The following is a 26,780-nucleotide window of genomic DNA, read 5'->3' as shown; positions in this document are numbered from 1 at the left end:
AAAAATGCAATGCATGGTCTTACACTTCAGGAACAGTAATCACAAAACTTATACCCATGGTGAGATTGAATTAAAAATAGTAGAGGAAGAGAGTGTTCCAAGAGTCTTGATATGTGTGGTGAAGTTTGCCAACAGTGGAGATAGGTGGTATGGGAAGCCCATGGTGGCCTATTCATGATTTATCAAACATTTATCAAATAAGACTGCTTTCTTGCATGTGATGCAAGAAAGCAGTCTTATACAGCATCAATCAAAAAAAGCCCCTTCCCATTTCACTCATCCATTCATTCCAAAAGTTTGTCTAGTTCTGCCTTGAATATATTTAAGCTGTCAGCTTCCACAATGACAGGTGGAATTTTGTTCCAGCAGTCAACCACCCACTGGCAAATTTCTGCACATCTATTCTACAACTGTTTTTCCTCAATTTGAATTTATGCCCCTTCAGGTGTGTAATCTGAGCAAGAGGAAGAATCCTATCAGCATTGAGCTTGCTCAAACCATTTAAGGCCTTATGCACCTCAATCAGATCACCTTGCAGATGCTTAGTCACCAGATGCTGCTATTTGCAGAACTAAAGCCTTTCTTGGTAAGAGTAACCCTTTGTTCCACTCACCAATCTTGTTGCTCTTCTCTGTACTTGTTTCAGCAGCTTTACATCCTTCCTAAAATGAGGACTCCAAACCTGTGTGCAGTACTCAAAGTGTGGCCTGACCATTGCCTTATACAAGGGGATAATCACTTCCTTATCCCTGCTGGCAAAATTCCTCTATGTCATTGACAAGGCCCCGTGAGCTATTGCAGCCTGTCTGCACTTCTCAGAAAACTTCATATCTGACTGCACAATTACTCCTGGGTCTTTTTCATTATCCACTACCCTGAGTGTAGTACTGCACAGTTGGTATGCTACTCTGGGGTTATCGCTACCCATATGCAGTACAGTACTTTGCATTTGTCAATGTTAAACTTCAGTTGCCACCTCTCAGTCCATCCGCTCAACTTTTCTAGATCGTGTTGCAGTAGTGTACTGTCATTAACAACCCTGCCAACCTCAGGCTTCCTTACACCATATGGCTAATAATAATAATAATATCGTCTTCAAATTATGATAGAGGTCATAATTCCACTGTATAATGCAATTTTAAGGCTATACTTGGAATACTGTATTAAAGTATGGAGCCCACACTTAAAAAAAGATATCAAACTTCTTGAAAAGGTCTGTATATGCTAATTTGGGAGTGGAACTAAGGCATTCTTTATGGGTCCAAACAAATAAAATGTCATTGCAAGAATGTGGATAAAATTGTTCTTTCCAGGTCCTCCATAAAGACATATTAAAAGGGACAAAATGAACTCTCCCTGCTTAATATTTGTTTTATGTAATCTATGCTATTCAAAAGAATAAGATAGAATATTTAGTGAAAATACATTTAAATTTCTGTTTATATTATGGCACAAAACCAAGCATAAAACAAAATTCTAGTAGGGCAGCCACTGTAGTTTAGCCAATGTCAACAAGGATATGCTGTGTCCATGTAGGGCAAAAGAGAGAGAAAGAAAGAGAGAGAAGGTTTATTGTTTGGGGCAGCATAAATGTCATCCGTCTCATGAATGCATACATGTTTTCATTCATGGTTGCATTCATGTTTTCCACCAACAGTTGGAATGGACCATTCTGGCAAAAATCAGCACCCTCCCCTTCTTTCTAAAGGGTTCTCAAGACCATATAGAAAGGTCATATGATCTTTAGAACATTCTTTATAGAGACAGATAAAATGTTCTGTTTATTCTCTGTATGTTTTTAATGTGGTAAATTAAACTTTCTTCATGTATTATCTGTTATTTTTTTTCCTTCTGTTAAATTCCACAGGTACCATTTGGCCCTGATAAGTATCTGGAAGATAAAGACATGCAGTCAGCTGCAAAATTGCTTAGTAGTATGCAGGTATAATTATACATTCTTTAATGAGGTTTATTAATTTATTTAACTTATAAACTACTGCTGTAATAGATGTAATAATATTGATGTTACTCAGTTACTGTGTTGTATATCTCCCAAAGCTAAGTTAACATTAAGATTTAAATGTGGTTACAGATTCAGCAGTGCTTCCAGAATGTTTAATCTCTCTCTCGCTCTCTCTCTCTCTAGTATAACAATTATAAAAAAAATCTAATTTCTGTTATAATTTGTCAAATATATCATGAAATAGAGATATAAGAGGGTGGGTGTGAGTGAAATGGAGATCATTTATGATCTCTATTTCACTCACACCCACCTCTATCACTTTGTACTACAAAATATCAGTGGACTAACAGAAACTTTTCTAAAAATTTTCTTTCTCATTAAGGGAACCTCATTTCTTTTTCTTTCCAATTGGCTTTAATATAAAATCTCAGAGTAATAGTTATGAAATATTCCTGTGTTAAGTTTGATTACAATTAAAACTTTTGCTACTTTTTGTATGTGTACAAATGGTCATGATTATTTTCTTTTTTATTATACTTACTTTGTATCAGCAGCCTTTATGAAACATCCTCTAAATTTCTTTCTCTGTATCATGTAAAGTTCATAGACTATAGGCGCCTCCGTAGCCAGGTGGGAAGGAGCAGCAGTGCATAGCACACGCTTCTTGATTAGACCGGGGTTCGAGCCCGTCACCACCAAATATGGAGGATGAGGAAAGGTCAGGGAATGACCACCGCATATCCCGGAGCAATATGGCCTTAGTTGCTAATGCTCCTAAAAACCAAACAGCAAACAACAATCATGGACTATATATAAAAAAAAAAAATTAAGTAAACCACTAGACATCATTAAGTGTCTTCTCTTTCCTTATGCCAACATTAATTCTTTCTGTTGTTTCAAAATCTATAACAAAGTTCATTAAATTTCAGAAACCAAATCTCTGACCTGTATCTTCATACTGAGAAGCCTGTAGTAGAGTTGGATTCAGTCTATTTTTTTTTGGGAAAAGGGGGATATAACGATGTTGATATGTGATTGACAGTAACTGAATTAACCTTATAAAGCACACAGTATTTGTTCCACTATACTCAGACTGTGAGGAATGATGGTAGTTACTTTGATCACCTCCTTCTGGATCCACCACTGACCTTCGGGTAACTCTGGTTACATCTCCCTGTATGAACAACTTTAAAGCTAATAATATCTAGTATTCTGGAAGAGATGACTCAGGTGTGAACCAGTATCCTCATCCTGCAAGGAAAGGCTGAGCCTTTTTGGTACTAGGTAAACCTGGGGTGTAGATAATTTTTATTTCCTAGTTGGCATTATCACTGACTGTTGGAGGTGATAATTTTACCCTTGACTGTAATTATTCAAAGAAATAACCATAGTCAAGGGCAAAGTGGAGGGATTTTGTTTTTTCAGCAGCAATTATAATGGACTCAATTTTTTTTAAATACTTTTCACTGGGACCAGCTGATATTAAAAAATGTTTAGAGAGGTAATCTTAGATACCTAAATGTTTTATACCAAATAAAAGATATTGTCCAAGATTTAGACCAAAATATATGCAGATGAACTGATGAGCTTTCTATCAGACAGAAAAGAGCATGGGATGAGATTATAAATTGTCAAGAGATATGGAGTCCTCCAATAACTACAAAGTAGTATAACGATATTTCGTGACAGGGCAGATTTGAGATTTGTACAGAGTAAGTAGTTTAGAAGAGAAGTAATGTCAAGAGTGAAAAAGAAAATCCCATTTTTTAGATGCAGGGGAAGCGATATTTGTGATGTATTTATGCCAAGAGTGATTAGAAGTCAGGTATAAGATAGGACTGAGTTTTAGAAGGGTTAAAATTAACTTGTTATCTTTGCTTCATTGCAATGGCCTATCAGCAGCAGAATTAGGGTTAGGGCTTGTCTAAAAATCTGAGTGTTGTTGAAGATAAACATAGGAGCAGCAGACTCCTTTTTGCAACGTATAAGATAGCACTGAGATTTAGAAGGATTCAAATTAACTCGTTATCTTTGTCCCATTGCAATGTCCTATCAGCAGCAGAATTAGGGCTAGGGCTTCCAGTTAGTGGAAGAAGGTCATTAATAAACAAGAGGGAAAAGAGTGGGAGAACTGAACCTGGGAACACTAGCATTAGTGGAGAAGTTAGAAGGCAGAGAGTTATCTGTCTTCTAACTTCTACCTAGTCTAGCCATCTATCCCCAGCAGCAAGCAGTCATAGAGAAAACTGAATATCCAATTTCAAAAAAACAGTTGGCAGTCCATAGATGGAAGCTTGTTTAGAAGTCCTTTATACCAAATACATTCAAAAGCCTTAAAAATATCAAGAGCAACTACTTGAGGTTCACCAAACTTTTCCATTGAATTTGTCCATAGATGGGTAACATAAAATCAGTATATCACCAGTGGAATCCATATTGCTGATCATTGATCAGATGGAAGGTTTCAAGATAGTTTAGCAGCTGGTGGTTAATGGATTTCTCAATTATTTTGTAAAGATTAGCGGTAAGTGCAGTAGGGTGATAATTGGATTAGAGAGATTTGTCACCCTTTTTACGGACTGGCTGGATGTGAATAAATTTCTAAGAGCAGAAGGAAGAACATCAGTGGAATAAGAGAGTGTAAAAAGGCAACACTTAATAGGAGCTAGCTCAGCACAGGTTTTGGGAACAAATTAATAAATACCATCAGGACCTGGAGCTTTCTTGGCATCAAGATTGTTCAAAATACTTTTGACGTCATTTTGTGGAAGACCACAAGAGGCACTGAGTGCATAGTACTGTGAGTGGTAGAAGGTGGTTTACCAAGACAATCAATACAAGAGTTAGAAGAAAAGTAGGATGCTAGTAAGTTGGCTTTATCTTTAGCTGAGGAGGCAACAGAACCATCAAATTTTAACAGAGTTATGTTGGACAGACAATTTGTGTAATTGAGACCCGCAAATATTTGTAAAATCAGACAAGTGCTAACTTATTGTGATTTTCTCTCTGTAGAGGATCGTGTCCTCATTTTTGAATTTAAATCAATGGTTTGAATTTTAACCAAGTGAAAATAGAATAATATATAAGATATTAAGAAATATTATAGAAATATTATATTTTAGAAATTAAGTCAGGAATTCTCTTACCTGAGATTTTTTTCAGGAAAACTGCATCCAGATAAGATGTAATTAGAATAGATGGAAATAGCATTGAAAGACCTGCCTAAAGATAGATGAGCCTTGTAAACAGGACAAAGGAATGAAAGCAAGCTTTGACCATAAATCCATGCGTGGTGAATAATTAGAACTATAAAGGCAAATAAAAACCTGAAGCTTGTTGGGGACTTTTCGACCATCTTCAAAAAGGAAGCAAACAAGCATCGAAGGGCCGTATTTATAGCCCCCGCATGGTCCATTTCAGTATAGTAAACCCCCACTATTTGCGGTATCTGTATTCGCAGTTTCGCCTATTCGCGATCGCCGATTTAATATAAAATGAAATCTAAAAAAATGTGAATTTTAAAGCGACGTGAATATTTTCGGCCATTAAAAAACATGGGTGTGGCTAGAATTATCTTTCCCGGTCAAAACAGCACTAAGTGGGTGGGGGGAGATTGGTGACAAAATCGCAAGCGTGGATGCTTCTCGCTAATCCTTGTTCAGTATGTGTTATGCGCTTGTCATGGAAGATTTCATCATTTGCTTTTAATTTATATGCTTATAAATTGAATAAATTTATCAATTTATAAATTGATATGCTTACAAAAATGATAAATCTACCGTTTTGCAGTGTAAAACATACTTTTTCGAGCGTGTTAACGGAAGAAAGTGACTTTATCGTGGACAAGTTCTTTCTAACCCGTACAAAAATATGGCTACGAATAACAAGGGAAATGTGAAAAGATCAAAGAAGGTGATGACATTAGCGAATAAAATTGAGTTATTAGACAAAATTTCTAATGGTGAAAGTGTCTCCTCAGTGGCAAAACATTATAAAATCAATGAGTCAACGGTACGATCAATCAAGAAATCGGAAGAAAAAATCCGCCATAGTGTCCGTGAAAACGCATTAATTGCTTCAAAAAGTTGATCTGTAACTCGTGATGTTAAATTAGAAAAAATGGAAAAAGTTTTAAATCTGTGGAGAGAAGACCGAACTCAAAATAAAATTCCGTTAAGTTCACTCATCATTCGTGAAAAGCAAAACTCCTTTATCAACACTTTAGCGAAACTGGTGATAGCACTGGCGGGATAAGTTTTTTAGCTAGCAAAGGCGCTGGTTTGAAAGATTTGTTTGAAATTTCTAATAAATATTACATTTAATATTAAATTGTTTCTTATTTTCATTTCGATGCCATATGCTTGCATTTCACTATGTACATAGTCATAATATGAAGGTACATATAATACATACATAGACAAAATTTTAGACTAGTTTTTCTTATATATTTCATACTTTGGAATGGAACCCCTTTATTACTATGGGAGCCATAACTCAGTATTCGCGTTTTCGTTATTCGCGACATTTCTCAGGAACATAACCCCCGCGAATAGCCGGGGTTTACTGTATTTCAAAACCATGGGGGGGGGGGGTTGTTTAAGTAAGTGAAAGGAGGAGGATAGAAGGCAAATTCCCACCCCTTTCTAATTCACTAATACTTTCACTATTGTACACGTTTGAGATAAAAAACAGATTTGACTCGTTTAACTACATGGAAAGGCAACCAGACTTGCTTTGGGAGGAAATAAGACATATCACCGAAACAGCACAGAAATACATCCCATACAAAAAGCATGCAAAATCAAATAAGTGGCTGTCAGATGAAATCATCAAAATTGCTGAAAAAAGAAGAAAGGCTAAAGCTGCTGGAGATAGAGATGGGACAAGAAGGCTTAATACAGAATTCCAAAGGGTAACCAGAAAAGACATAGAAAAATACTGGAACGAACGCTGTAAAGAAATGGAAAATAATAACAAAAAAGGGCACACTAACGATCTCGCACAAATAAAGAAGATCCGGACACCCTGCTTGTAAGGGTTCAATAAAAGACAAAGATGGAAATGAGCTGAATAATCAACAAGGAATTATAAAAAAGATGGCAGGAATACACAGAACTGTATGCAAATAAAAACAAACATCAACAGATTGAAGTGGAAGGGCAGGATGAACTAGAACCAGATATTTTAGAGGAAGTATGGGCACCGTAACAACTACCAAGGAGCGGAGAAAACCTCCCGAAATTAATGGAATTATTAACACTTTTTCCAATTGCAGTTATCACAGCTTTGTGCCAGGAGATTTGGAAAAGCAACCTGTGGCCATAAGACTGGAAGAGGTCAGTGTTCATTCCAATTCTGAAGAAGGGAGACACCCGAAATTGCTTTAACTACTGTATAATAGTGTTGATATCATATGCAAGCAAAGTTCTATTGAAAATAATTCAAGCATGATTGTATAGAATCATGGAAACAGAACTGCCTGATGTTCAAGCTGGTTTCTGCAAAGGAAGAGTCACTCTTGATCACATTGCAAACATCTATTGGATCGTGGAAGAAGCCCATGAATTTCAGAAAGGTGTATACATGTGCTTCATTGACTATACCAAAGCATTTGATTGAGTTGAACATGAAAAATTGTGGAATTCTTTGACAGAATTGGAGATACTGACACACTTGGTTGATAAGAATACTTGCACTTTTGGTTGAATAAGATCATCGTACACAATTAAGAAGCAACTGTCAGAATAACATTTAGAGATACAGACTGGTTTGAAAATTGGAAAAGGTGTGCGACAGGGCTGTACCTTATCCCCATTTCTGTTTAATTTGTATACTGAATCAGTTATGAGAAAATTGTATTTGGATGAGTCAGAAATTGGAGTGAAAATTGGCAGCAGAAACATCAATAATTTAAGATATGCAGATAATACAACTCTGTTTTGTTTTGCGGCACCTCCGTAGCTAGGTGGGCAGGAGTAGCAGTGCGTAGCACACGCTTCTTGATTATACTGGGGTTCAAGCCTGTGACCACCAAATACAGAGGATGAGGAAAGGTCAGGGAATGACCACCGCATATCCCCGGAGCAATATGGCCTTAGTTGCTAATGCTCCTAAAAACCAAATAATAACAACTCTGTTTTGCAGAAAATGAGGAAGATTGAATAAAATTGATTTTAATGGTTAAAGATGAGAGCAAAAGAGTGGGACTTCAGCTTAACATCAAGAAAACAAAAATTATGACAACAGCTAGGACAGGAGAAGTTAATGATGAAGATGTCAAATCTATTTGGGATTTCATCTTTCTTGAATCTAAGATTGACCAGGGCGGAGAATCTGGCCCTGAAATTAAAAGAGGAATTTCACTTGGATGCAGCGCAATGATGAACATGGAACAGATCTGGAAAGACAAAGATGTCAGCCTTACAATGAAGATCAGAATGGTTAATGCTGTAGTGTTTCCCATAACAACTTACGGGTGTGAAAGCTGTACAATGAAAAAAGCAGACAGAATAAAACTTAACGTTTTTGAACTCTGGTTCTGGAGAAAGCTGCTTCGCATACCACGGACAGTGAAAGTTATGAACAGAGAGGTTTTGGATTGCATCAAGCCAGAAACATCACCAGAAGCCAAGGTCACCAATCTACGATTGACGTATTTCGGTCACGTAATGCGATCCAATTCATTGGAAAAATTGATAATGCTAGGAAAGGAACAAGAAGAAGTCAGCAAAGAACATGCTGGCTCGACACCAAGGTCCTTTATGCTGGTGGTGGCTCAGTGCCACCAGCATAAAGGACTTGAAGCTGTTGAAGACTGGAGAGCATGGAGGCAGCTTGCCTCCATGCTCTCCAGTCTCCAAAAGTCAGCTGCAACTGAATAGATGAAAACAACAACTAGGTGGTAGATGACTCATCAACTGGTGCAATACCACTACTTTGCTTATTGGAGGCTTGAAGTGGTTAAACCCATGTTTAGTCTCCAGAGCAAAGTTTCTGGCACCTCCCCCCCCATCTCCTTCAATCCATGCACAGTACTAAGTACTATAGGTTTTGATACCTTTTGTTTGGGGTTTTCATAAAAAAAAAAAAAAAAAACGTGCAATATGGTTCATCCCTTTCCTCTAGTAATAACACAGTTAAGTTTCCTCTAATAATACAGTAAAAAAAAAAAAAAAAAAATACCAGTTTTTGTTTGTGTTCTTAGCCAAAGGGTTCTTGTAATCTACCTTAGCTTGCCTAACTCTCTTAGCAACTTGATTTCATACTGTTTTATACATACCGTAGGCTTCTTTGTATCCTGATAATTTGTCATCATATCATGAATTTTTCTTTTCTGCCATTGTTATCATCTGTTCACCTGACATCCATATAGGTGTGAACATTGATTAGTATCTCTTAGTTGATATAAAAAGTATAGTAGTTCTGTGATTACTTCCCTAAACATTTTTCCTTATAGCATTTTCTGTTGTTTACCTCATTTAGTTTCACTGAAAAGAATTTAAAAATTCTAAGACCACTCTGCTTGAAAGCAAAATTCCTTCTCTTTACACTTGACAGTAGTTATCTTTAAATAAATCCCACATCAGTTTGCTATGATCACTGTTATTTGGTAGTTCCTTTACCTGAAGGTTCTTAATGCATGGTGAGTTACTGCTGATAATCAGATCAAGTGTATTACTTTTTCTTATTGCCTCTCTAACGTGCTGATGTAGAAAACAGTCATTCAACAATTACAATTTTCAGCTGTTGAGTGAGTGACAAATCCACGTTATCATCATTCATAAGACATTCTGGTTTACTAACCCACTCTGTCTGTGTACTCATCAGTCATTTGGCCTATACCATAATCTAGCCAGCAGAGACAAGGAGATGATTATTCTTTTGTATAAGGCAATGGTCAAGCCACACCTTGAGTACTATGTACAGGTCTGGAGGCCTCATTTTAGGAAGGATGTAGAGTTGTTAGAACGAGTACAGAGAAGGGCAACAAGATTGATGAAAGAAACGAAGGGGTTCGCTTACCAGGAGAGGCTTAAATTCTGTAAGTTGTAGCATCTGGAGATTGGGCACCTGCGAGGTGATCTGATTGAGGTGTATAAGGCCTTGAATGGGTTGTCAAGCTCAATGCTGATGGGATACTTCCACTTTCTCAGATTAAGAATCTGAGGGAGGATAGATTCAAACTGAGGAAAGACAGTTGTAGAATAGATGTATTGAAATTTTCCTTTAGCCAGTGGGTAGTTGATTGCTGGAACAGACTTCCATCTGTTGTTGTGGAAGTTGATAGCTTAAATAAATTTAAGGCTGAACTATACAAACATTTGGAGTGACCGGATGGGTGAAATGGGACAGTTTTTTTTTTTTTCTGGCTGATGCTCTATAAGCTTGCTTTCTTGCATCATATGCTTCTGCTAATGCTAATAATCCTCTTGTAATTTTTTTTTCTCCAATTTTATGTCATGCCAAATTGACTCAACATTTAACTGGTAACCTACATCAACTGGTGTGCTGCCTTAAATTTGGGCATTCTTAACTAAATGCATAACTCCCCCCTCTTATCCCTGCTGTCCTTTCTGCACCCACTATACTTATCATATTCAAATTCTGTACCCCTCTCCTCCCATGTCTTAAGTGGCACCATGTTTCTGATATCCCTGTAATGTCTGCATTTGACGACTTAACCAGCAGTACTTCAAATTTATTTACTCTACCACCTGGTTTACTTTCTGGGCTTGGCAATGTAAGCACTGCAAGAATAAATTTCACTTCTGCTTACAGGTGCTTTTAAACTATTAGTATGTGTATTCTATCCCTTCCTCCCCAAACCAGCAGTTTTCCAATGCACCTAACTTTGAATAGCCTTAGCAAATATTCTTGCATCCCTTTTATTTAAGTGTATCTTCTGTTTGTGAAAACAGGTTATGGAGCAGGCCATGCTGGGAAAAATTCTACTCCATGATCCTCATCTCTCACAGTCTCCTCATAGCTGAATTGATTGACAAGGCTGTCATCATATACTCCATCCAATCATGTCTGAGCAAAATTTCACACTTAAATTTAATCCTAACTCATAGCTTTTTCTCAACATTGCCATTTACTTTTTAAGTCGAATCTCAGATCACCTATATGAGGGACATGAACAACAATGTCACCATGAATTCCTGTATGTCAACGTCTTATCAGCAACTTCTTTATTGAAGAATAACCTTGTGCTGTCAGTTTTCATCTTTGTGTTAACTAATAAATTATAAACTTTTAGACACTGATCTGCAAATTTATTGTGTTTATGTCAAGATGAGAGTCAAGATGAGATGTTGATAGGATATGTAGATTTGAATGAATGTAATGTAACAGACTGAGCTATCAGTCTTATCTGTTGAAGCATTTACAAGAAAAATTAATTGAGCTAAAAAATGATTTTGTGATCAGATCACATTCAGCCAAACTTGTTATGACACACTTTAAATCCACAACTGAATTTCATTCTCTCGCCTTTGGCAAGAAATAAAATTATTTTTGTTCTTCTAGTGGAAACCACCACTAGAAGAACAAAAAAGAGAGCCTACCCTTTAATATTGTGTAAACTTTACTGTTGAGTGAACATCACAAGTATGCTCAAATTGAATTCATGTTATTTATTGTCTGTATGCCATCCCGGGGGAGGGGGGGGGATATTCTTTCTCTGTAATGCAGTTTTCTAAAAATTGATTATAAAACTAAAAATTTTTTTTTATTACTATACAAATATGATAAAATTGTTGGAGCAGCTTGTTACTTCCAGTGAAATAATTATTATTATTTCACAACAGTGAATAATTATTAAAGATTAATATTCCAGTCCAAGCAATAACTTTCCTATTTGGAAATTCAGGTCAATGTAACTAGATGATCAGTTACATTGACCTTTAACACTGTTCATTTCATACTAAGCAGCTTTCAAATGACTAAATTTATTTTTGCTTGTGAACTTAGAAATAATCTTTAAATGTCAGTTTCAAAACTCTTCACAAGTCTGTAGAATCATATATTAAAATCTGATTTCAAAGTCATATATATTCTAATAATCAATGTTATTCTTGTTTATACTCTGGCATGACTACCAGGTTGGAAGAGTTTACAATAGATCATTAATACAATCATTAATGATATTTAGCTGTTGTGGGCATGAACCACAGTCCACCCGAAGAACATGTGCTATTGCACTCATTCCTGACCACTTGGATATGTTAGGCCTAAAATTAGTTATATTGTAATATTAATATTTCTGAATATTAATTATAAATAAATTTTTTCTGTTCATACTCTGGGATGATCACAGGAGTTCACAAGGTAAAATACAAGTAACAGCACTGTATTTAGTAGTCATGCAGGCTTGAAACATGCTCACTCAAAGCATGTGTACTTGTGTACTTTCTCACCTGACCACTCAGCTACCGCCTAATCTCATCTGAGCTATTACTTAAAATTAAGATTGCATAGCAACAGAAGCTGAAAATATTCATTATATGTTCATATGAAGCTGGAGTTTGAAATGGAATCATTGAATTTAATTGTTAATTTGTAGTTATACAAAATCTAAAGTGTTCGTTTATGTAATGAAAATTTAGGTTTAATTAACATTGCTAGTAAGTTGGAGTCAGAAATTGGAGTGCCTTACATCTCATTAGACTAATAAGTATAGTTATATAAGAGAAGTATCCATGTGTGTGTGTATATTGTCCAGTCAAAACATGACTACTACCATGCTTTAGCAATTGGCCATTCCTCCCCACCTCATAGCACACATTTTTCACTGAGAATCAGTAAACGTGATACTGCAGATTTATGGCATGCAGTCCATACTAATTATTTGATCGACCTGAGCAATGGATATGATCTGGCAGACTTCGAAAAAAAAAAGAAGCACCATGTGTATTCTGTCCACATGAAAGATGTTTTATTTGATGTGAAAACATTCTTGTCTTGGATGAGGTTAAAAGGTTTTAGGAATGAAAAGAATACAAATGTGTTTAACATTTTAAAGCATTTTTTCCCCCCAACAGTTTTATCAATTTGAAGTTGCAATACATGTTCAATAGATAATTTACTTACAAAGGATTAGATAGCTAAAATGCAATACATGCACTTCTCCGTTACAAACTCCGAGATTGGAGTTTGATATTACCAGAAGCTTTTGTAGCAGAAACAGACACGAGCTGATTTATCATAGCTGTCATTGTGTTCATACCGTTTCCCATAGTTTCTTTAGGAGCATTAGTAAGCCACAAAAGAATGTGAGCAAGTGAACTGCCATGATGTATGTTGAAATTTGATCCATTTAAAATAGTTGATGTAATATTGTCGAAATGGACTGAAACACTTAGATTGAAGTAATGTTAAAATACAGTCCACAAGTTTATTAAAATGACTCGTACACGTTACGGCATCTTCATTAACTAATGTCACCTTTTCCATAAAATGAAGAGCTTCTGCTTTCTCGTCAGGTATATCCTAACTGTACTGTTTTAATTCATATAAAATTTTTTGCAATTTAGGCCAGCTGATTTCGTTTGCAATCAAAATTAAGAAGAATGTAGATTTACCCAATTGTCTGATTATGACAAACAGATCTCTTTTATGTTGTGTCCAGTAATAAGTTTAATTGGGAATCAATTTCAAAAACGCTAAATTCTTTTCAGTGCAGTTATTGACATATTCTCGAGATTGTATTTGTTCTTTGGTGAGCCTAGTGACTTTTTCGACGTAAAAGCAAACTGTTAACGAATCTTGAGTTCTTAGTCTCATTATTTTCATAGTCATATAAAGAAGATGATAAGGCATCACTCCACGCCAATCTGAACGATGAATCTCACTCAATGCCCTCACAAATGGTGTAACTTTTAAATTATCTCTAAACTCTCGATACTGACCAAGGTAAATGCTAGGAAAGGACAATTTTTCAGCATGTTCGTCAAAAAGTTAACTTTTTGGGACATTTTATTCACCAGGAGCTATTTGTAAATATTTGTCATCACTCCATAAGAGTGTTGTTGAGCAACTAAACTTTCTTTAATAGGTATAGTGTAGGAGCATCATCATGTTCCATGTTTTCATCAAAGAATGCTTCGTCAATCTCGATATCATACAGACAATACAAAGGCGTCATAAATAGATATTTTAACCATACCCTTACATCTCATTTATGAACCAAGTCCATTAAATAACTCTATTTCTGAATTTTCTTACATTTGATATGAACATTAACACAATGATTGTTGTCTATACTCCAAGGCAAGTGATTAACCATCGAAATAACATTTACAGTAACATTTGTAATTTGGCCCAAAATTCAGTATTGGCTGAAACCATCTGTTAGTCTTCTAATTTGCATGAATATGATATACAAGGAGAAATGAGATGCTCAGTGACTAAATCCAATCAAGGCAGATGATGTGGAATAGCCGAATAAGCAAAACCATTGCTCTTCGATGTTGGAATGGAATCAATTTTCAGAGACGCTCGACAAGTATTACAAGCCTTCTTAGTCGTTATGTCTGCAGTTGGTAATTCTAAGAGAAGTAACGGATAACTTCCTGGAGTGCACAGTTTTACATCATTTTCATATCATAATTGATCACAACACAAACAGCTCCAAATGTATTTTTCAGAAATTGTTGTTCAAATTCTTTATAGGAGTTGCAGTCATGTTCGATGTTCTTGTAAATGATTTCATGCTCGACTGCTGTTGAAACCTGTGGAGGGTCTACAACAGGCGATTGAGCTGAAATATGATTTTGTTTCTTTTTGGATGATGCAGTCAAAGCTGGTTGTTGCAGTATACTCTGTCTGGCCAGTTCAGGAATCAGTTGAAAATCCTCAGGTAATTAATTTGAACTCAAATCTTCTGGATCGAAATCTTCAGCAAGTTCTTGAATATAATTTTGTGATATTGACGGTCCAACTTCTTGATGAAAAGTTGATGCAGAAGGTTGATGTTGATCAAAATCTTGAGAAGCAGATTTTATTGAACTCTGCATTGTATGCATGCATAAATCTCTCGATTTTGCTCAGTGGAGTTTTAGCCATATTTGAAATACTCTTATAGGTTGTTAACTGAAATTAGATTTGGTATTTTTATAATTCAATAAAATCCATTTGCCGAATAGTATGAGGGGAATGAAGGGATCCTCTTACCAAGAAAAGCTAAAGTTCTGCAATTTGCAGTGGCTGGAGACTAGGCACCTTCGAGGTGATCTGATTGAAGTGTATAAGGCCTTGAATGGGTTGAGCACGCTGACTTCTGATGGGATTCTTCCACTTGTTCAGATTACGAACCTAAGGGGGCATAAATTCAAATTGAGGAAAGACAGATATAGAATAGATGTGCAGAAATTTGCCTTTAGCCAGCTGGTGGTTAATTGCTGGAACAAACTTTCATCTGTTGTTGTGGAAGTTGATAGGTTAAATAAATTTAAGGAGGAACTGGACAAATATTGAGGGATTTGTTTTGTAAATTATTATTATTTTTTTTTTTTGACTGATGCTGCATAAGCTCATACACTTGCTTTCTTGCATCACATATCACTAATACATTATAACCAAAAACTACTGCAAGTGATTGTTTTATTGTTGCGCTCTTAAATCAAAACTGTTTAAATTTTTAAATGGTTTAATTGAACAGCTATTAAAATCTAACAGTTAGGAACGATGTAACATTTTATGCTCACGTCTACTACTTAAGCTACTTAGAAGGTTAATGTTGATTAAAATCTCGAGAAGCAGATTTCATTAAACTGCATTTTTTTTTGCATTCTCTATGTTTTTGAACTCGTTCTTTTGTTGACACGAGAGGCTTCTTTGGTGGCTTTGAAGGTTTTATTCTTGCATAATATTACTGCCCGCAACTTACTCTACCGAATCAATTAGTGACTGAGTTATTGTCATTTAGGAAGCGATGTCATTTGCACCATTTCCATCTCTTAGTTTGAAGGATGTACGTTTTATTCTCAGGCCTGCTACTTGATCTACCAAAATCAACATTAGTGACTTCATTTGCATCATTTCCATAAGAAAATTTCGTTACCAATTGGTTTTGCTTCAGTCCGAAAATGTAGCACAGTCAGTTCTGCCATAACGTGCATTTTTGGCAACGTGAATTTGCTCCAACGCAACTGATATATTAGGGAACAATGTGAGTATAATGTGATTTTCGTGTTAGCTCATGTGTGATTTCGTCTGTGAGTAACATCAGGTGGATGCAAAACCTGGCACTGAGCTGAACATAGTGACCTGCGTAGCAATACACACAAGTTTACAAAGCTTAAAAAAATGTTAGATGTGTGAGAGCTATATTTCCAATTTACTGTAGTTGTATTGGTCCGAGACACACTGTTACCATTCACTGTATTCACAAGATATTGTAGGCCGACTCGTTTTCAGGAGCTTACATTTTTCAGTTCGAACAGAAATTTCATGAGGCGTGATAGCGTTGAGCAGTGGAGTACATTTCTGGAGGTCACTACCAAAAAACAATAAAAATTTGCAGTTCCCAGTTTATTGGACTTTTCTGTTAGTGCAATCTAAATGTAAATGGGTAGTAAACTCGATCTTATTACATTTATGATAATACCGATAGCTGGAATTCTGTGGGTTTTTACGTTATTATGTTGAAATGTGTTTCCCCTTCCATGAAATCTTCAGTCATATAAAAAACATAAATAAATTTTCAGAATCTTCTGTTCATTCCTATTTTTTAAGCTTCCTATTTTTAATGCACAAAATTGTTACTGCATATCTCACTTGTGCAATTTGTGCATGCCATGTTCTTTGTTATTGATTGCTTATCTTTTGTATTGTTTTAAATTTTACAATCCAAAAAAGTCAGTGAACAGAAATATTACTTAGTATGTATATATTACAGTGCTATATTTACTGTAATATTTATTTATTAGAAATTTAAGATGTGTTAGCAATTTAACTGATTTTACTTACCGCATTGAACACATTTTTTTTTTTTTTTTTTTTTTGAGTGCTCTGCCACTATCCCTATTTTTCCCATAAGCTCTGTTGTTTTTAATGCTCGAAATGCCGTAAAGCAGAGATTTTGAGGAATGCATGTACCGCATTATAGCAGAAATGACTGTAGGTGCCGCCATAGATCTTTTCGCATCAAAACATGCTTGTCAAGTATGGCCACTCCCCGACTTACGTAAGGTTTGTGTTCTGCAGAACTCTACATAAGTCGAATTTTAAGTAAGCCGGAATTTCCCTAAATGCTTATGCAGCACTCGCAACTATGCTTGCTGAGTTTGATTGAAGCAAAAAAGAAATGTTTGACGAACATGTAAAATAGAATTATTTATTCAATTTTTTTTTTCTCATATGCAGGAAAAATTGCAGAAGTGTACGAAAATACAAAAGTATGCAATTGCCAAAATTTCAAAATTATAAAATTACAACAAAGTGAGGAGACAGGCATAATGTCAGCAAGATTTACCTCTCGAACATCGTTGCCAGAATCATAGTCTTTAACTGATAAGTACGCTGCTGTATCTTCATAAATACCTCTTGCTTTTGCTTGAATGGCCATTAGACTCAGGAGCACTCGTTTCTGAATCTGATTTTCCATCCATTTTAATAGCTTTTCCATCTTCAGTATAGCACCTGAATGCTGTTTTGTGATCACTGTTGATCTTAAATGCACTGATCCTTTAACATGTTCTTTTATACATGAACTGTCCTTTAAAATAGTATTCACTGCTGAAGCAGCGAGACCTAATTCCCGAGCAAAAGAGGACAAACTTTGTCCTACTTCTTACTTCTTAATCATTTTCATCTTTGTTTCCTAGCATTGCCACCACTTGCACTTTCCTTTGATTGCTTTCCTTTTCATCATTGTAATAAGTAAATAGGAATGAAGAGAAGATTCTGAAAATTTGTTTTTTATATGATTTAAGATTTCAGTGAAGGAGAAACACATTTCACCATAATAACGTAAAAAACCCATACAATTCCAGTTATCAGTATTATAACAAATGCAATAAGACCAAGTTTACTACCCATTTATAATAGATTGCACTAACAGAAAAGTCCAATAAACTGGAAAGTGCAAATTGTTTTTGTTTTATGATCATGACTTTCAGAAAGGTGCTTTATAAAAACATCACAAAGGCGTTCAAAATTGATTCTTATAATGGAACATGCGATAACAATGAAAGAGTAGAGCATTCTCCGGCTGAACTGCATAGCCCTTCCTCTAGTTTTGTAAACGTGTCAACCACTTGTTTTGTTTTTGCAGCCTTTAGTTAAAAGTGACTTTTGTGTTGCACATTTGATATAAATTTATATAAAACTAATACAATTTCTGTTATAAAAATTACCTGTTAGAGAGAAAAATAGCTTAGTTATAAAAATAGCTTATTTGAAAATTTCAACTTATGAGGTCTTGGAATGAATTACCAAAAGGAAAAAAAAAAAAACATATTGGGTTCACATTACCGATATTTTCACAATTCCTCCATTTATTCCTACGGGATGCAAGATATGTTTTCATATTTTTTTCAGTTTGCAGTGGCCGTCAAAAACTTATGTAAAGTTGAATTTACATAAGTCGAGGAGTGCCTGTATTATTTGAAGGGTGGAAGTATTACAGAAGCCAAATCTCATGGGTTATTTGCGAAGTGCTGTAGTTATTGATGGGTACCCACATCTCATTGATGGTTGTGGTGAGTAGGCTGTCCTGCCTTGCGTGAGCCAATAGATGGAAAATGGTGTAATGGGTGACCATGAACTTTAAGCAGGGGACAACAGCAGTGTTTCCAAGGCTACAGTCCAACGAACCTTTTCCATATGGGCTACTGGAATAGGTTCCCAGTTAGTCAAAAGTACCCATGTTTATGGCCACCATTGCCTAAAGTTTGCATCTGAACTGTATTGTTGGATTATTGACAACTGAAAAAAGTTGCCTTTTCAGATGGATTATGTTTCCTGCTGTGCTGTGTAGATGGTAGATGGAGGGTACACTGGCAAACTGTGGAGAGGAATCACTCTGATGTCCTACTCCTACAGAAAAGGCAAATGATGGCAGTGTTTTGGTGTGGGGATGTTTTCCTGAGAACCTCTCAGGCTGAATGCTAAAATCTACCTATCCATTGTGGCTGATGTGTACCCCTTCACGATGGTTGATTGTCTTTCTGAATGGCACAGGTATGTTCTAGCAAGATAATGTGCATTCCATATTACCAATAGCATTTGAGGGTGTTTCGTCGACCACAAAAGTGACTTCATGTTCTACCTTGACCACTGAATTCACCTGATATGAATCCCATAAAAGATTTCTGGGCTTAAGTGGATCAACAGATCTGGTGTTTGGCTCCTCCACCATGGAATATTGCAGATCTACTGAACACCATCCTGGTGACATGGTACAACATATCTTCTGCAACATTCAGAGGGAAGCCTTATAATAGAGTTCCTGTCTTGTCTTGTGGTTGCACAATGAGGACATACCCACTATTAGGTAAATACTCAATGTTTTGACTGGACAGTGTGTATGCAGGGTGATTCATAAATGTGTTACAACTGTAATGGTGAAAAATATAAATACAAAACATTATAAACTGTAATTCTTTTATTTATTTATTTATACTTATCTTTACATTGTTGCATAGAAATTGAAAAAAAGAAAAATAAGAAAATAAAGTATCACCACTCAATGTGAGATATTAACTGTGATAAGAAAAAACTATTATTAAATAATAAATTGCAAATTTTTTTACCCACTTTTTCAGAGCCATACCAAAAGTTTCTGTTAATCTTTATGGTGGTTTCTTTTTCCCTTACAGCATCCATATATATATCCAGTGATATTTTCATGTATAAGTGAAAGTGGCGGTCTTTTCATCCGAAATTACCACCAGAATGGCACACTGAGAGATATTTTGTGTAAGGTAAATAAACATTTTTACTAATTGGCAATTCTTAGTAATAGGCAGTCCCTTGCTATGTTATACCAGTAAGATACATTAGCATTAGCAAAGGCACATGATGCAAGAAAGCAAGCTTATATAGTATCAGCCAAAAAAACCCCCTTATTTCACCCATCCACTCGCTCCAAATGTTTGTCAAGTTTCTGCCTTGAATCTATTTAAGCTATCAACTACAACGACAGATGAAAGTTTGTTCCACCAATCAACCACCCGCTGGCTAAAGGCAAACTTCCGCACATCTACCCTACAACCGTCTTTCCTCAATTTGAATTTATGCCCTCCCAGGCGATTATTCTGAGCAAGAGTAAGATTCCCATCTGCATTGAGCAGGCTCAAACCATTCAAGGCTTTAAACACCTCAATCAGATCACCTTGCAGGCGCTTAGTCTCCAGACACTGTAATTTACAAAACTTAAGCCTTTCTTCATAAGCGCAACCCTTTATTCCATTCACTAATCTTGTTGCCCTTCTCTGTACTCGTTCCAACAGCTCTACATCCTTCTTAAAATGAGACCTCCAGACCTGTATACAGTACTCAAGGTGTGACCTGACCATTGCCTTATACAAGGGGATAATCACCTCCTTATCCCTTCTAGAAAAATTCCTATATATCATTGACAAGACACCATGAGCTACTCTTGCAGACCATCTGCACTGCTCAGAAAACTTCATATCTGCCTGCACAATTACCCCCAGGTCCTTTTCATTCTCTACCACTGTCAGTGTGGTACCACAGAGTTGCTACGTTACTCTGAGATTACTGTTTCCCATATGTAGTACTTTACATTTTTCAATGTTAAACTTCATTTGCCACCTCTCAGCCCATCTGCTCAACTTTTCTAGATCCTGTGTTGCAGCAGTGTACTGTCATTAGTGTCATTAACAACCCTGCCAACCTTCGTATTGTCTATAATCTTGGACATTAAGCCTGATATACCATCATCAATATTATTTATAAATACAGAAAACAACAATGGACCCAACACCGAACCCTGAGGGACTCCACTAATAACATCAGTGCACGAAGAGCAGTGTCCATTGGTTACCACTCTGTCTTCTCCCACTCAACCATCCCTTTATCCCTAGCAGCAATTTGCCTCCAATACCACACTGCTCCAATTTGCGCAGCAGTCTTCCATGTGCAACAGTATTAAAGGCTTTTCTGAGATCCAATTTTATATCAAAGTTATTTTTTTGCATCCAGTTCCTTTGTGACTACATCATAGTATCCAATCAAATTAGTCAGACAAGACCTCCCCTTAACAAACCCATGCTGTGTCCGAGCTATAACTGAAGTCTTGTCTAAACGATCCTGCAATGCTTCTTTAACCAGTGCTTCCATTCATTTCCCTGGAACAGAAATTAAACTAACAGGTCTGTAATTACCTGTGTCTCCCTTTTGATCCTCCTGTGTGGATTGGGGTCACATTTGCACATCTCCAGTCCATGGGTACCTCCCCTGAGTCCAGGGAAGCTCTCATAATTATGGGTAAGGGTTTGCTTACTTCCTTTGCCACCTCCTTTAATATAACTAGATAGATTCCATCCACCCCAGGTGCCTTCCTTGTGTTTATCTTCAACAATTTCTCCTCCACTTTACTCTCAGTTATTACAAGATTATCTAGCTTACTGCCAGAGTTGAATACACCTCTGGTATTCCCTTCCCTGATTAACTCCTCATGTGTGAATGTCGATGCAAAATATTCATTTAGTTTGTTAGCTACCTGAACAGGATCATCAACAGTTGAACCATCGATATCAAGTGGACCAATCTGATTCATCCCCTTCCTTCTAGAGTTTGCATAAGTATAGAACTCTTTGCTGTTTTTCTTTGCCAAAGATTTCTTGTAATCTGCCTTCTCCTGCCTAACCTCCTTTGTAACTTGGTTACAGACCAGCTTATATCTACCATAGGCTTTTGTGTCACGTGTTAATTTATATGTATCCCATGCATTTTTCTTCTCTGTCATATGTCTCATTAGTTCATCTGACATCCATTTAGGTCTAAATCTTGAACAATATTTCTTTGTTGGTATGAAAAGCCTAGTAGCTTCCTAGATTAATTCTTTGAATGCTTCCCATTTTGAATTTGCTGTTGGTAACATCATCAGTTGGTTCCACCGTATAGAATTTAAATACTGTCTCAGACCACCGTATTCACCTTTACGAAAACAAAACCCTTCCCTTTACCCTTGATGGTAGTTACCTCTTTGAGTAAACCCCATTTCAGCACACTGTGATCACTGCCACCTAGTGGTTCCTTTATCTGAAGTTTCTTGATGCATGAAGAATCACTACTGATAATCAGATAAAGAATATTACTCCCTCTACAGAAACCCTTGATTAATGCGGTTTTGAACAATGCGGTTTTAATTAGTGCGCAAAATTTTTTTGATATTATCCCCTTAATATATGCGTTATCAAATTTGATTAGTGCGCTGTTTTTTTCTTGCGGTGCTTGGCAACTCACAACGGCGCCTGAAGCGGCAAATACGTGACACGCACTCACCAGGGTCTTCCAACTTAAATGCATGGGAATCGACTCCGAAACGCTCGACAGCAGCACCCCATACCACTCTGAAATTGAAATTTGCTCTGGTAACTCATATTCTTGTATAATTTTAACGTTAACACAGATATTACATCATGCTAAATGTACAATTAATGTAGTTTAAGTAGTACATGATGTATGTTTGATTCTGTATTATTTTCGCTCTGATTTTTCACAATTTGTTCAATTTTAGTGATTCCTGTGTAGCGTTTAGCGAGGATCTGGCGCTAATTTCATCTTGTATGAAAGCTGTGGGAAAGTGCTCCGTAAAGTTCTCACTAGTCGCTGGGCAGTTCCTCAGCAATCCTCGACGAGTGTAGAAGTGCGGTAGGCTTATCGCTCATCCTACCAAAACAAATTTTTTTTTAAATTACCTTTCATAGCTATGGACAGGAAAAAGGGTAATAAACGAAAATTCATCACTTTGGATACTAAACTTGACATCATTAAGAGATTTGATAATGGCGAAAGCAAAGCAAACATAGGCACTAGGCTTTGGTGAGTCAACCATACGCGCCGTTTTGAACAAAGCAGATGAGTATCGGGAAAAAGGCAAAATGGCATCTGCATCTTTAAATATGCAATGCACTAGGAATAGAAGTCCATTAATGATTGAAATGGAAGATTTGCTTTTTATTTGGTTAGAAGATTGTAATCAGAAACGCATTCCTATTGATGGAAATAACATCAAGTTAAAGCTTTGAGCCTTTTTTCTTCATTAAAAGAAAACAAATATCAAGGGAATACTTCAACATTCTCGGCTAGTAAAGGCTGGCTAGAAAATTTCAAAGCTCGATCTGGCATAAAAAATATTAAATTAACAGGTGAAGCAGCCAGTGCCGATAAAGATGCAGCAGCCAAATATCCCATTGAACTGAAGAAAATAATTGAAGAAAATGGGTATGATTATCGTCAGATTTTCAATGTCGACGAAACTTGCCTTTTATGGAAAAAAATGCCAACAAGAACATTTTTGGCAAGAAAAGAAGCAACCGCACCAGGTCATAAAGCATCCAAAGATAGATTAACACTTCTACTTGGAGGTAACGCTGAAGGAGATTGCAAATTGAAACCGATGCTAATTTATCGTACAACGAACCCAAGAGCATTAAAAGGCTGTAACAAGCAATCCCTTCCAGTAATTTGGAAATCAAATAAAAGGGCTTGGGTGACAAAGCAGTTGTTTGAAGAATGGTTCACTATGCATTTTTGTCCTGCAGTCGAAAAATACTGCAAGGCAAATAATTTAGATTTCAAAGTTCTTTTAATTTTAGATAATGCCCCTGGGCATCCTACCTCACTCACTGATTTAAATAACAATGTGAAGGTTATATTTCTACCACCAAATACGACTTCTTTACTCCAGCCAATGGACCAAGGAGTTATTTCTACATTCAAAGCATATTATTTGAGACGAACTTTTGCTCAGGCAATTCAAGCTACAACTGGAGATGACGCAATCACTCTCGATGAATTTTGGAAAAAACACGATATTAAAGAAGCAGTTGAGAACATACACAAATCGTGGGAAGAAATGACGAACAGCTGCATGAGAGCAGTCTGGCAGAATCTTTTGCCTGAATGCGCAAGTGATCTTTGCGGTTTCATTAATCCTGTCAACAAAGTTATTGATGAAATTACTACAATTGGAAAAGACCTCGGCTTTGAGGAAGTAGATTCAGAAAACGTTACAGAATTATTGGAATCGCATTCAAAAGATTTAAGTAACGACGATCTTCTTGAAATTGAGCATCAACGTGCATACGAGGAAGAAGACGAAAATGAAGCAGAAGAAAAGCAATTTGCTCCCAAAGAAATTTCATTCAAAAAACTTGAAGAACTATTTAATACACTTGAAAAAGCAAAAGAACTCATACTAGAGATTGATCCAGATGCAGAGAGAAGCATGAACGTTCGTCGAGGATTAGATAAGCAAATTGATTGTTATCGCAAAATCATGGAGGAAAGGAAGAAAGCTACCACTGTTCAATCGAAGTTAGATACGTTTTTTTGCAAAAAATAAAATTTAAATCATACTATCTTTGTTTAAATTTATTCCTTAATAATTTAAGAACTATGCAGTGCATTATAGGTACGTATTGAGTAAAAAAAAATGTTTTTATAATTTTCAAGGATTCATTATAATTATTCCCATTGTTTCTTAAGTTTGATTAGTGCGGTTTTAATATGTGCGGTATATTTCAAGGATTCATTAACCGCACTAATCAAGGGTTTCCTGTAGTTGCCTCCCGAACATGCTGCTGTAGAAAACAATCATCCAATAAATCTGCAAAAGTCTTGCTAGTGTGTGTGTGTGTGTGTGTGTGTGAGTGAGTGAGTGACCAACCCACAAATTCCAGTCAATATCCGTGAAATTAAAATCCCCCATTTATAAGACACTAATTTACTGGCCCACTTTATTTCTCTTCACAATGGCTCATTATACTCATCAGATTCATTAGGTCTATAACACACACCTACTCTCATTTTTCCTTTCCCAGTGCTTATGTCACACCAAACAGACTCAACATTGCATTGTCCATCCACATCAATTGGATGCACTTCCTTAGATTTTGTGTTTCTTAACTAACAGCATAATCCCTCCTCCCTTCCTGTCCTGTCTATCCTTTCTGTACACATTGTACTCCCCAAATTCCAGTTCTGCATTGCTTATGTCTGTGTGACACCATGTCTCTGATATCCCAACAATATCTGCACTTGATGTCTTGACTAGCACTTCAAGCTCATTGAATTTATTAACTATACTCCTAGCATTGGTGTACATGCAAGTATACATGCACCTGTTTCTACTCTTACTTACCCTAACACAGCCCATGTATTTACTTGTTCCACTATGACTTCCAGCAGTCCTGAAAATTCCCATTGCCTTTCTTTCCAGGCTGCTGCTCAATTGCATTTCAATAGAAGTAGTGCAAGAATCACTTTCAGAATCACTTTTCAGGAAAGCTTTTGATACTGTTGTGCATGGAAGACTACTGTTTCAATTGGAGCAGTGTGGTATTAAGGGCAAATTGCTACAATGGGTAAAAGGGTGGTTGAGTGGGGACAACAGAGCAGTAATCAATGAATGCTGCTCTTGGTGGACTAATGTTATTAATGGAGTCCCACAGGGTTCGGTGTTGGGTCCACTGTTGTTTTGTATATTTATCAGTGATATTGATGAAGGTATATCAGGCTTAATGTCTAAGTATGCAGATGATACAGGCTTTGGTAGGGTTGTTAATGAAAGTAATAGCAGTGTACTACTTCAATAGAATCTAGAAAAATTGGGCAGATGGGCTGAGAATTGGCAACTAAAGTTTAACATTGACAAATGCAAAGTACTGCATATGGGTACATTACATTTTAACCTCCATTCGCCAAATCCGCTCCCTAGGCCGTGGCCTATCCGCGGTGAAATCAGAGAATGGGATTTTTCCTAACTTTTAGAATTCAATTTTGTTAGTATAAATAAATAAATAATAATAACCAAACAAATAATTCCTATCTGGCCACTTAGCCTCATGCAAGGAGAATCAACTTTGATTTTCTATCATTGATCCTAATTGGATGAGTTGACATCCCTGCCACTTGGAGGCGTGCCTCTACTACCCAGCAACCTAAATCTCCTTTTAAATACTTCCGAAACGTACTTATTAAAATAAGTAAATAGTCTTTTATCAGTGAACACGACATGGAGTCTCTCCTTCTCCAGATAGCCAATTGATAGTTCCAATTCCGTTCTGAAATCAACATAATAATTGCAGTCAAGCATAACATGCTCAGATGTCTCAAGCTCTCCACATTTACATAACCCATTTTCTTTAAGTCCAAGCTGAAAGAGTCTCAATGCCAATCCATGTCCAGTTAACAGAAACATAGAACAAAGACCAAACTGTTGCCAAGTCTTTCTTTTAGTATCAATTATATTTATTTTCGGCAAAAACATAAAGGTCTGTCGTCCTTTTTCAGATGTTTCCCATTCTATTTGCCATCTTATTTTAACTTCTTCTAAAACTCTATTCTTTTCACTTTTAACATCTGCTCTTGTATAAATTTTATCTGGTTCTGGACAAGTTCTTATTCTTACTATCGTCTTCCTAATATTCCGTTTAGTAAGATATCCTACTCCAGCTATTAACACTACATACTGGACTGGCAACCTACCTGATATTACCTGCAAGGCTTCTGTGGACACCGTCCGACATGCCCGAGTAATCCCTAGTAATGCAAATCTTTGTGCTTGTACTAGGTGTTTTTGAATAATCTTATTCCCAATCCTATGAACCCAAGCCCCGGC

At 36.4% G+C, this 26,780-nt stretch overlaps 1 protein-coding gene across 1 annotated transcript in view; it reads left to right on the top strand.

Moving 5' to 3' along the window:
• Window positions 1-26,780, top strand: part of LOC150086896 (PX domain-containing protein kinase-like protein) — a 257,528-nt gene that overhangs the window by 72,471 nt on the left and 158,277 nt on the right. Inside the window, exons 6-7 of the mRNA XM_090372315.1 lie at window positions 1,868-1,942; window positions 19,786-19,890. Of these exons, the coding sequence (XP_090228441.1) occupies window positions 1,868-1,942; window positions 19,786-19,890 (180 nt within the window). The remainder of the gene's footprint in view (window positions 1-1,867; window positions 1,943-19,785; window positions 19,891-26,780) is intronic.

This window comes from Mastigoproctus giganteus, chromosome 4, assembly GCF_048544385.1.
Source record: "Mastigoproctus giganteus isolate SK-2022 chromosome 4, ASM4854438v1, whole genome shotgun sequence".
NCBI classification, from domain to species: Eukaryota; Metazoa; Arthropoda; class Arachnida; order Uropygi; family Thelyphonidae; genus Mastigoproctus; species Mastigoproctus giganteus.
This window is presented reverse-complemented; position numbering and strand designations above follow the sequence as displayed.